This window comes from Apus apus, chromosome 22 (assembly GCF_020740795.1).
Source record: "Apus apus isolate bApuApu2 chromosome 22, bApuApu2.pri.cur, whole genome shotgun sequence".
Lineage (NCBI taxonomy): Eukaryota > Metazoa > Chordata > Aves > Apodiformes > Apodidae > Apus > Apus apus.
The window spans coordinates 6248859-6259911 of record NC_067303.1 but is presented as its reverse complement, the minus strand read 5'-3'; the positions used below and the strand labels follow the sequence as shown (position 1 = coordinate 6259911).

Sequence of the window (11053 nt, the reverse complement as noted above, 5' to 3'; positions counted from 1 at the left end):
ATTTATTGAGAACAGCATGGGGTGGCCAGGTGCCCCAGGACCCCTCTGCAGCTGACCCCATGGCTGGGAGAGGAGCACAACCTTAGCCAAGGGACAACGAGCCTCTGCCTGCCCAACAGGCACTCCCACCGCCACCCTGAGGGTCTCCTGGAGCATCTTGTGTGCCTCAAAGCATCCTTGAGAAGATGCGGGCACTTGTTTCCATGGGGGGAAATGTGTCCCCCCTCTGGCATGGAGGTGATGCTGGCTGTACCATCCCTGCATGCTCAGCAGCTGAGGGAGGAGGAAGCAATCCAGCACGGTCACTGCACAAAGAGCTGTGAGACCCAGGGGCTGGTGCTGCCAGGACGGCTGGCTGCTCTCCATCCCTCTCTGTCATGACCTTTGGCTGCTGCTGGCTTCTGCCACACCTCCCGCAGCCACCCGCGGTGTGCAGACCTGCCCCACGCTGCCCAGATCCTCCCCAGGGGCTGCAGGCAGTCCTGGGAGTGAGCGCTGGCTCAGGCTGGAGCCACAGCATGGAAAGACAAACAGGGGTTTCTCTCGCAGGGTGGAACATCGTTTTAAAAGGCGCTTCCTAAACCCGTCTGCAAAGAGGAGAGCAACTGCTGCTCCTCCCTGAGGGTGATGTAACTGCACCTTGCTGTTGCTCATCCCTCTCCAGGGAAACCAGGTAGTGTGGCCCTGCAGGTGTGGGAGCTGCAGTGGCCGGGGCAGCGTGGCACACAGGGCAGCGCTCCCTCACCACGGGCATCCCCTGGCTCCTCTGCTCCTCACTGCCATCCATCCACAAGCTCCACCACACGGAGGGGATGTGCCACAGCCCTGCCAGGAAGCACTCGCAGAGCCCCCTCTGCACAGGTCTATTTCCACGAGGAGAAGCACAGATGGGGTGAGGAGCGCCGGCCAGCCGGCACGGCCAGGGCCACCACCAGCACCAGCTGCTGCCCCTGGGGGTGAGGGCAGAGTCACTTTGCAGGTGCCATATTTTCAGAGGTGGGGGCAGTGGCAGGTCCCAGCCTGCGTGGACAGTCTGGAGATGGTGGGGGGATCTGCTGGTAGCATCGTGCCCTGGCAGCAACGGCACCGGCTGGAGAGGCACAGCCCAGGCAAGTGTCCATCCCAGCCTTAGTTGTTCTCACTCTGCAAAGGAGAGAGGGGAGAGCAAGAGTGAGGGGCCAGGGGCTGGGCTGGGGGCACACAACCCCTCTCAGTGCACCCAGGACCCCTTGGCAAGCCTCCCTGCCCCAGCACAGCCCTGCCACCTCACCTCCATTTTGCTGTATATCCAGCTGAGGAGCTTTGTCACACGTGTGTAAACACCGGGCTTGTTCTTCTGGCCACATCCTGTCCCCCAGCTCGTCACCCCCGCCACGTACCAGCGGCCGTTCTCTTCACAGACAAGGGGCCCTCCACTGTCACCCTAGGAGAGAAGGGCAGAGCAGTGAGGAGATAGGAGATGCCCCTCAGCCAGGGGACACTGGCATGCAGGACAAGTAGGCAGCCCTGCCAGTCCTGCGTCATCTTTCCTAGCAGGGACCGCGTGCCCCAGCTCACCTGGCACGCATCCTTCCCTCCCTGCAGGTACCCGGCGCACATCATCCGAGGGGTCAGGTAGCCCTCGTACACCTTGTCGCTGTTGCAGATCTTGTAGTCAATCAGCTTCACCTCAGCCTCCCTCAGCTTTGGGGATGTGTTATCTGCAAGGCAGGATGAGCCGTGGGGCAGGGTGGGCTTCATCCCCCTGCTGCCCCTGGGCCCCTCTGCAGCACCAGGAGCTTCTGTGGCAGCGAGGGGACACACACTGGTATTTCTCACAGGGCTTATTTAGGCAGAACCACATGGCCAGGAGGGAAGCCACTGTTGCAACAGCCCTCGGATATAGCAGCAGAGCCCCATGAGCTGCCTTTGCACACAAGAGCTGCCTGCAGGGCGCCAGGGTCCTCTCTCACCTTCGTTCTCCCTGGTCTTCCCAAAGCCAGTGATGAAGCAGGACCTGCCGGTCTGGAATTGCTGGCCATGCATGGGGAGGCAGGCTGGGCGAACCTGACCTGGAGGGAGACGTGATGAAAACCAGGCGAGGAGAGAGGGATGAGTCACCCAGGAGCAAAACAGCCACTACCATCCCCAGCACTGCGGCCGGGGAGGAGCTGGGCATGTAGGGAACATCCCCTTGGTGCCCACACTGCCCGCAGGCACAGCGACCCCCAGGGCAGCTTTAAGGGGACCCAAGCTGCCTCTGTTCCCCGAAAAGCCACCCCCAGCCCAGCCCTGTGGCACAGCAAGCTGAGGGACCTCACCTGAGAGTGTCAGTGGCCTGGAGAGCTTCATGAGAGCGATGTCATAGTCATCATGATCGTCGCTGTAGTTGGAGTTGATGATGACCTGGGAGACAGGGATGCCCTCCGCGTGCTGCTTCAGGTCCGAGACCCCGCCGTACACCTTCCAGTCATCGAGGATCTTCATGCTGTTCCTGGGCAGGGACAGGAGGGGACAGCAGGCTGTGAGGGGCAGGGCAGGGGGCTGCCCAGCAGCACTCCCAGGGTGGCACAGCAGCACTCACATGAAGAAGCAGTGGGCTGCAGTGAGCACCCACTGCGCGTCGATGATGGTGCCGCCGCAGATGTGGATGGTCCCATACTGCACGCTGACTTGCCAGGGCCATTTGCTCACTGAGGTTTCCTTTCCTCCAATGATCCGGCCAGAAATCCGCTGCCCACAGGCTGGAGAGGAGAGCAGGGAAGAGGGATGAGCTCAGAGAGGTGAGCCCAGAGGGGGGGTGCACACAACAGAGTCACAGAAGTGCTCTGGTTGGAAAAGACCTTTAAGATCATCAAGTCCAACCATCAACCCAACTCTGCTGAGTCCACTGCTAAAACATGTCCCTAAGCACCACTTCTACATGTCTTTTAAACACCTTCAGGGATGGTGATTCAACCACCTCCCTGGGCAGCCCATTCCAATGCTTGATAACCCTCTCAGTGAATAAGTTCCTTCTAATATCCAGTCTAAACCTCCCCTGGTGCAACTTGAGACCACTTCCTCTCCCACCTGCAGGCACCAGCACTGCTCGGGAGTTAATAGGGGCCAGTGGAGATCATGGGAACACAATCCTCATAGTTTAATTACCCAGAAAGGTTGCTGGAAAAAGCCCTGTTTACCCAACCCTGTGCAAAGAAAGGAGGAAACCTCTCCTGAGGGTGTGCCTGGCTTTATCCACCCTTGCCATGCTCCCTGCCAGCCAGGCCCCTTACTTGTGCATCGGAGGGAGACGTACTTTCCCGTGAGACACTGGGAGCTGCAGGAGAGAAGAGGGAGAACCAGCCTCAGCCCTGGCCCCATGGCACCAGGGCCAGGGGGCAGGGACAGGAGGTGATATTGCCCAGTACCTGTTGAGGCTCTGCTGGATGGTGTCTCGCTCGTTGCTCACAGTGAGGCTCTTGCCAGGGATGTGCAGGGGAATGTATTCGGTCTGTGATGCACTAGGAGAGGAGAGAGGCTGTGAGGGTCCCTCCTCGCTGGGCACTGAACACCCACCCCTGCTTTCCCAGAGGCTCTGCACACAAAGCCTGGGGGGATGGACTAAAACACCCAGAGCCTCACTGGACGTGCAGTAGAATAATAGCACGATGCTGGGGGAAAACAGCACAGCAAACTGTGCACCCAGCCAGAGCAACACCCAGGGGGCTGGCAGGACCCTAGTGCCCGAGTAGGATGACCCATCCCCAGGGAATTACTTCTGAAATCCCAGCTGCTGGCAGGTCTTTCTGGAGAAGGAGTCGTCCCAGTCGGTGCTGCACACTGGCAGCCACTGGCTCTCAACGCTGGAGTAGACGTGCAGCAGGGACTCATCGGATGCGAAGCGCACTGCAGGGGTGGAGCAGGCAGGCTGGTGGAGCCCAGCACCACAGGGACCCCCTCCCACCCACCACCCCTGGGCCCGGGTGCCTCACCACAGCCCAGCTCGTCGCTCCTCTGGGAGCAGTCGGCAATGCCGTCGCAGCGCACGGGGCTGTCCCTGCAGGTCTCGGCCGGCTCCTTGTACACGATGCCAGTCTGTGACCTCCACAACATAACTGGAGGGAAGCAGAGGGGGGGGTGAGGCCAGGGCTGGTGGCAAGGGCTTGCTGTGTGTGACAACGCTGTCACCCAGCTGGACAGGAGCCCAGAGAAGGGCTGCTCTGAAGGGCATTCCCAAGCACGAGCTTGGGTGCAGGGCTGCCCTTTGAGGCAAGACTGAAGAGCTGCAGGGCTAAAGTGTTCCCAGGTACCCCACCATGCCAGCCCAGCAATTCTCTCTCACAGACCCTTCTTTTAGCCTGCTCCTACAGAAAGATGTAGCCAGCCTACCCCATGCTTCAAGCCCACCAGCTACAGCAGCTGGAGAACGTTCTGAGGATTAAAGTGATTTTCCCAGTTTCTGTGCCTTTCTGCCTAGGGACTGCACTTGGTTTGAAGGGTCCTGCCCAATAATCCCATGTCCCGGGGAGGATGAGTGTGGGTGCTGCTGGGGTTGCCCCACCAAAGCAAGCTCAGGAGACAGAAAGGAGGTGCAGCCCCACTGGGACCACAGGCTTTCCCTTTCCCAGGGATACTCCTCCTGCCTGTCCACCAGGTGTCAGGGACACTCAGGGAATGGGAAGAGCACATCCCTGCCTTCTTGCCTCCTCGGTTTCCCCGTGGCAGGTCCTCCCTAGTGCAGGTCCCCCCAGCCTCTGCTGGCCCCCAACCCCTCGAAGGCCTCCCCACAGGGAACCCTGAGCCACCCCAGACTGGGACCCCACTCACACAGCAGGATGAGGGCGATGAGCAGCACAATGAGGACAGAGACGCAGAAGATGAGCACAAGCCGCCGCTGGCTCATGCAAGGAGCTCTGAACATGGAGAATCCTGGCAGGGGGCAGAGGCAGGGTCAGGAGCAGCACCTGCCTCCCCAGGGTGCCCAGACCCCACTGCTGACCATAACATGCCAGGAGCTCCCTGGCTCCCCAGGGACCCATGGGAGGGGTGGGAAGAGAGACACGCACACCCCACAACTCCCCGTGCATCTCCCCACCCTGCCACTGTCCTCTCCCTTGCCCATGGAACCCCCCACACCCCCAGGGAAACACCAGCCTGTGGGCACAGGGACCCATTCCCTCCCCACCCTAGGTGGGAGCGGGGGCCGCAGAGGCCAGAGCCCACCCGTGGCACCATCCTCTTACGTGTGCTCTCACAGGTCGTGCAGGTGGCTGGGGCTGGGCTGGACTCAGGGCTGTAGGGCTTGAAGCTCACGCCTAAGACACTTTCCCGAGGCTGTGGAGGTCGGGCACTGAAGATGCTGCTGGTTGTGGAGGCATGGAGGCTGGAAGGGATACTGAGGGGCGACGCCGTGGCCTGCAAGAAGAGGTGACAGTTACTGGCAGTGACCGTTGCCCACTGGACAGTCCCCACAGCTGCCACCCCAGTGCCCGTGCAGCCGTGAAGGCAAAGGAGCTGAGCTGCCCGGCACGGCACTAGGCTCTCCAGTACAACCAGCCTTTGCCACTGGCGTCTGTTCCTCCACAGTGCCATGAACTTCACGGCAAGTTACCATATCCCACGTGGGAGAGCAAAAAATCTTTCTGCTGCAGAGTTTTTCCCCCTCAGGTGGCTGCTGGCCAAGCCTCCCAAGCCCATCGCTTTGGTGGAAGCCATCAGCTGGTTATTTGGCATTGGGTCAGTCACACTGTGGCCCAGTTCCACGGGGCCAGTGCCCCAATTTATGCATCTATCCTTAATTAGCCATTTGAAAAATACAGTGCAATTTCCAGCTGTTATTTAGTAATACTTAATAATCAGTGTTTTCCAAGCCCTGAAACGTCCTGCACCTTGGAATGCTGTTCTGCAGTTGTGTCACTCCATGAATTTGCAGGAGAATTTGTTTTTGTTACCTTTCTTCAAGATACACTATTCCAAGCACTCCATCACCTTCCAACAGCTACAGAAGCAAGGGCCTCCCATTTTCCTTAGGAGAAGGCAGGTGTCCAAAGCCCACAATAAATGCTGTTTTCTCTGCCTTGTAAAATCTCAGCTACACCTTCGGCAACAAGAAACGCTGCTGTGCCTGGCAGGAACTGGGAGGTGCATGGCCAGCCAGCAGTGACACTGCAGTGACAGCCTGGGTTTGATCTCAGAAGCCACTTCCCACACAACCTTGCTCCTCCTGCTTCCCAGCACAGCTCCCAGCATCACACAGACAGGACCAGCTGTGGCTGCATTGGTTCAAGGAGAGTCAGTCAAATTTAGACTGTGCCTGTCCCTACAGTGTCCCTGCTGTCCCACAACAGGACCACCCCTAGGGGAAGTGAAGCCACCATCCTTTGGCACCCACACCTCCCAGGGACCCCCCCAATGGCCTAGAGGTGGGCTTCAGCAACCCCCTCTTGAAGCCTGTCTCTGATTTTTGGCCCTGCAGCTGCTAGAGTTCCCATTTCTCCGAAACCAGAAGCCACCCCTTCCCTGCCATGCCAGCATTCCCATGCCATGCCAGCATTCCCATGCCATGCCAGCATTCCCATGCCATGCCAGCACACAGCACCCGGGCACTGCTCTGGAAGGGGCACAGGACAGGACCCCTGGGCAGAACAGGAGCCCACCGACTTTATTCCCCATCTTCCAGCTGGATTTTCTCTGCCTTCGTGTTTCCTGGTGGGAAATCAGGAGCCCTAATGAGCACGTCGGGAGCCTGCTCAGGCTCATGCTTTGTAAATACGGCTGTGCCCTTCCTTGCAATGCGGTGGTGTAACTTCCTGGGCATTATCCCGTGAGTCACGCCCGCCGGCGCGGGGTCTGCCCCGGCCCCCGCCCCAGCGCGGCGGGGACTCACGCACCGCCCCGCAGCTCTGCCTCGCCTGCTGCCCCCCGCCCGGTGCCGCAGCCGGCGGGCGCAGCACCCGCAGCGTGTGCGGGGCCGCCTCCCGCCGCACAGACTCCGCTAACGTCCCCCGGCCACCGAGAGCCACCTCCCCGCTCGGTTTCTGTTTCACACCTTCAGCCCATCCCCGTCTCACCCTGTCTGGCCAGGCAGCCGCCACCAGCCTGAATCCGCTCAGCCTTGCAGCCGGCGGCCGGTTTTCCCTGTGCCTGGATTTCCCAGCAGCTGTGTGAGCCAGCCCGGGACAACCACGCTGCAGGATCATCCAAGGGGGCCCAGAGCAGCCCCTCAGGGTGCTCTAGGGGACTGGGCTGGCACAGCAGCCAGGAGAGGGCTCCAGCAATGTCTTCCCCAGCCAGCCTGAGCAGTCACACCAGTTGAATTAAAGTTCTCACAGCAAGTACTGCACCCCTGGAACATCCCTGGGCATCCACAGTGCCCCTGAAGCACCCCTGAGTGTTCATAGTGCCCACTGAACATCCCTGGGCATCCCCATTGCCCACTGCTAGAAGGCACGTGCAGTCAGCGAGACAGAACTGCAGCAGGTCCTGCACCCCTGCTCTGCAGAAACAAGGAACTGATGCCAGGAGCCCTTCCTAGGAAAAGAATTTCTTCTGTCTAGATGTAAACGAGGTTTTTGTAAATACACAGGCAGTATCATTTACGTGGGCCTTTGTTTCCTATCGCCACACGTCTGATGTTTCACATGCCTCATTCTGCAGCAGGTGTAACCCCTTGCAGTTAGCAGAGCTGCAGAATTACAATCCTGTTAAAGACAAATCTGTCCAGTGCACTAGGAAACACAACCCAGCTTCACCAGGAAGCAGATGATGCTAGTTGCTAAAACATTTCTACCTCCAGTGTACAAACATTTCAAGCTAACACACAAGCTCACCATAGATTAGATTGCTCTTACTATTCCCTAGCAAGAAGCACCTGCCCTTTCTAACAGTTGGATGAACTATTAGCCACCTATTTCCTTAAAAGTCTAAAGTCCAAGTATTTAATTCTTTTTACATCTATCACAGAAGCTAACAAAACTTTTACAAGAGGCTCCTGGTAATGAGCTGGGTGCTGTTGTGCAGCCACTGGAGCACAGAACAGATGGCAGCAGCTTTTCAAAGATGTTTCTGTAAGGAGCATTACCCTGGTGAGCGAGCTGCGAGTGCTGCCCACAAAACCTTTAGTCATCCTTGGATGGCTTTTGAATAAAAGTCAGACCTAGAGTCATGCTTATCTCACATGCATGGCTGTGGTTTGAGCCCTTTATCTGACATCCTCTCTGCAAAAGTTCCACCAGCCATGAGAGCTTCAAGCACTGCCATAGGCTGCTGCCTGAAAGTCAGGTGTGGGGGAGCAGCACCAGCTCCTTGCTCCTTCCCATGGGAGGAGGGACAATGGGGACACACGGGGACTCGCCAGCTCTGCTCACCTTGTGCCTGGCCCAGGTTGCCAGGGGATGAGTGAACAGTGCCTGTCTGCGACACAAACCCTTTGCTCAACCTGTCGTGAGCATAAACACCACCTCAGTTCTTCTCCACTCTGGTCTGAGGCTTCCAGCAGAGCTGGGAAAAGCACCTAAGCCACTGGCAATAGCGCTGGAGAAGCCTGTCCCCTTTGTACCCTGAGCTGTCATGAGCACTGACCTCCAGCCTGGCTCCTTGCTGCAGAGGCAAGACCCCCACATCCATGCAGGCAGAGGGCAGTCCCTAGGGAGAGCTCTGGGTTGGATCTGAGGCTCAGGATCCACAGGGATAGGGAAGAAGGCAGGGAAAGCAGCCAACAGCCACCTGCAGTTTCAGGGAGGGAGGCAGAGCAGAAGAAGCCGGGCAACACCTGGGGTGTTGCAACCAGAGCTGGGCCCAGTGTGTCTCAGAGGAGCAGAGGGGCACAGCAGCTACCCAAAATCTGGATCATCAAGAGGGGAAGGAAGCAGCCTGCCTTAAATAAGCTGCAAGGAGCTGCCCAAATGAGTGATCATTCTTCCCACCTGAGCTCAGCAGCTGGCTCCTCACCTTCACTCTGCTGCTGACAGCCCTTGTTCGGGGCAGGGAACTGGATCCATCTCCGGCTGTGCAGCCCTGATTGTCCAGGGCAGAGCAGCTCAGCAGGCACACAACAGTGACATTGTCCTCACGTTCACCTGATCAAAACCCTCGTAAGCCTGTGAAAGCTCCATTCTCTCCAGTGACCCCATCCTGCTGGAGTGCTGCAGCAGAATGGTGGCCTGCTGTGCTTCCCTGGGCAGGCACAGACCCCCAGCCCAAGCCCCCCAGCTGCCAAAAGCTTGGGGCTGGGCAGGGCCATGGGGACAAAGCAAGCAGGAGCTGTGGGTGGACACTGCTGAGATGCAGATGCCGTAAAGGGGCAACACACTGGGAGGTGAAATCCCCAGGCACACCAGGGCCATTTTGCAAGCGTGGACAACAAGCTGTGACAGTTGAGTCAGCTGATCAGGCCAGGGACAAGCTGCCCTATGCCAGTGTGAGAAGCCCTTCAGGCAGAGACCAGAAAACGTTCCAGGGGCTGAGTAATTGCTGCTCAGCCCATTCCGCAGAAAAGCAAACTGAGGCATGGAAAGATAAAGCAGCACTCCTGCAGGTGCAGAGCCAAGGGTGGTACCCAGAACTCCTAATGGCACATTTAATCCAAGCCACAAAGCCAAGGTAGCCCAGTGGGGACGTCCAATATGGGACAGTTGTCTCCATACAAGGGCATCCCAATTCCCACCATGCTGTCACCAAGATGCAGTGCTTCTGCCTGCTTTGGGGCCACCAGGAGCTAGGAACACCCTGTAAAGCAGTGATGGGGACAAGATTACCATGACCTGAGGACACAGCCAGGATCTGACATGAGCCCCCCCTCTGCCCCTGTGGCACCCACATGCCAAGGGGCAGGAAGAGGGTGGCTTTCACAGCTGGTCCTGCCTCCCCTCAAGCCCCATCCACCCTGTGACTCCTGGCTTTGCACGTTCCGGACGTGGCTGGCACAGCCAGCAGCGCTTGGTGCCGTAATTACCCCCGGCCTCGCCTGGGCGGGCTGAGCCCGGTGCCCGGCTGGGGACGGATGTTTTCCTCATGACAGGATCCTCAGCAGGGCCCCACGACTTAGATTGAGCAGGCCCTGGTCAACCCAACCCAAAAAGAGCACGGAAAAACTATCCAGGGAGCAAGCAAGGGAGAGCAGCAGGGACCGGGGCCACCGCTGTGCTGCTGCTGCAGATGTGCTGGCAGGAGGTGCCAGAGAACTTAGACTGAGGAGCCCCATGGGTACCAAGCAGGTGCCAAGCACCCGTGGGACCCAGCACAGTACCAGCCTACCCACCAGCCAGTGTCCCTGGTTGACAAATCCGCTCCAAAAAGCAGCAGAGGCCCCAGGGCCTCCTGTGCCAGCACAGGGCTGAGCCCAGGGATGCTGCTGGGCAGCCCTCCTGCCTCCGCGTGCCGAGGGCTGCCGGAGGCATCAGCCCCACGGGCAGCTCACCCTGGGTCCTTCTCCCCACCAGCAGCAACAGGCTGCTGTGAAGCCAATGCCCCAGAAGGAAAACCCAGGCCCTTCACCAAAACCCAAGGGAAGCAAGTCCATACGGACACGGAACAAGCCCCCAGAATCCCCACCGTCCCGCGCTGGGGGAGCTGCCCAGGGCTTACCGGGGAGGTGTTCCCGTCCATCGGCCGCAGCAGGGCTGGGCTGGGCTCAGAGCTCCGGCACAGCCATCCCGTGCCGTGCCGAGCCGAGCACAGCCAGGTCCGCGGGGCCGGGGCAGGATCTGTTTGGCGAGCGGGTTCGTACGTCAGTGCCAGCGCCGGCTGAGGAGGGAAACCAGTCGGACCTGCTGCCCGGCTCCACTGCTGCCTGTTTCCCAACTGCTCCAGGCACGGCACGCAAAATACCGCCCTGCGCTGGGGAACGCGGGGCAGCAGGGGCGCTGGGTGCTACCGCAGGTCCGGGAGATGAGATGGGAAATGAAATTAACTGCCCTTTCCCACTCCAGAGGCTTTTCCACTCCTTGGCAATAGAGCGATGCTTTCACATGGTGCAAGGAGAAGGCAGAGTTCTCTTCCTCTTCCTCTGTGGGCATGAGCTGGGAGATGCTTTGCTTAGCCCAGAACTCACACTTGGGAGGAACAGGTGAAAATATTCAGATTACAAGGAAAA

The 11053-nt window shown here is 59.0% G+C and overlaps 1 protein-coding gene across 1 annotated transcript; it reads right to left on the bottom strand.

Moving 5' to 3' along the window:
• Nucleotides 1-855: 855 nt before the first annotated feature.
• Nucleotides 856-10566, bottom strand: TMPRSS13 (transmembrane serine protease 13). The gene is made up of 13 exons (XM_051638318.1): nt 10546-10566; nt 5205-5376; nt 4789-4890; nt 3954-4076; nt 3738-3867; nt 3390-3482; nt 3255-3298; nt 2564-2723; nt 2301-2473; nt 1953-2051; nt 1558-1700; nt 1271-1423; nt 856-1143 (listed from the first exon to the last, which is right to left on the bottom strand). Exons 1-13 carry the CDS (start codon nt 10564-10566, stop codon nt 1129-1131), a joined length of 1428 nt encoding a protein of 475 aa, XP_051494278.1. The 3' UTR covers nt 856-1128.
• Nucleotides 10567-11053: the final 487 nt, after the last annotated feature.

What these genes read in the sequence shown, in the direction of transcription:
- TMPRSS13 (XM_051638318.1), bottom strand. Translation starts at nt 10,566, where the DNA reads ATGGACGGGAACACCTCCCCG. An exon ending in ATCCAGCAGAGCCTCAACAG is followed by an intron (nt 3,299 to 3,389) that starts GTACTGGGCAAT and finishes TCTCTCCTGCAG; the next exon opens with CTCCCAGTGTCTCACGGGAA. An exon ending in GCAGCCCACTGCTTCTTCAT is followed by an intron (nt 2,474 to 2,563) that starts GTGAGTGCTGCT and finishes GTCCCTGCCCAG; the next exon opens with GAACAGCATGAAGATCCTCG.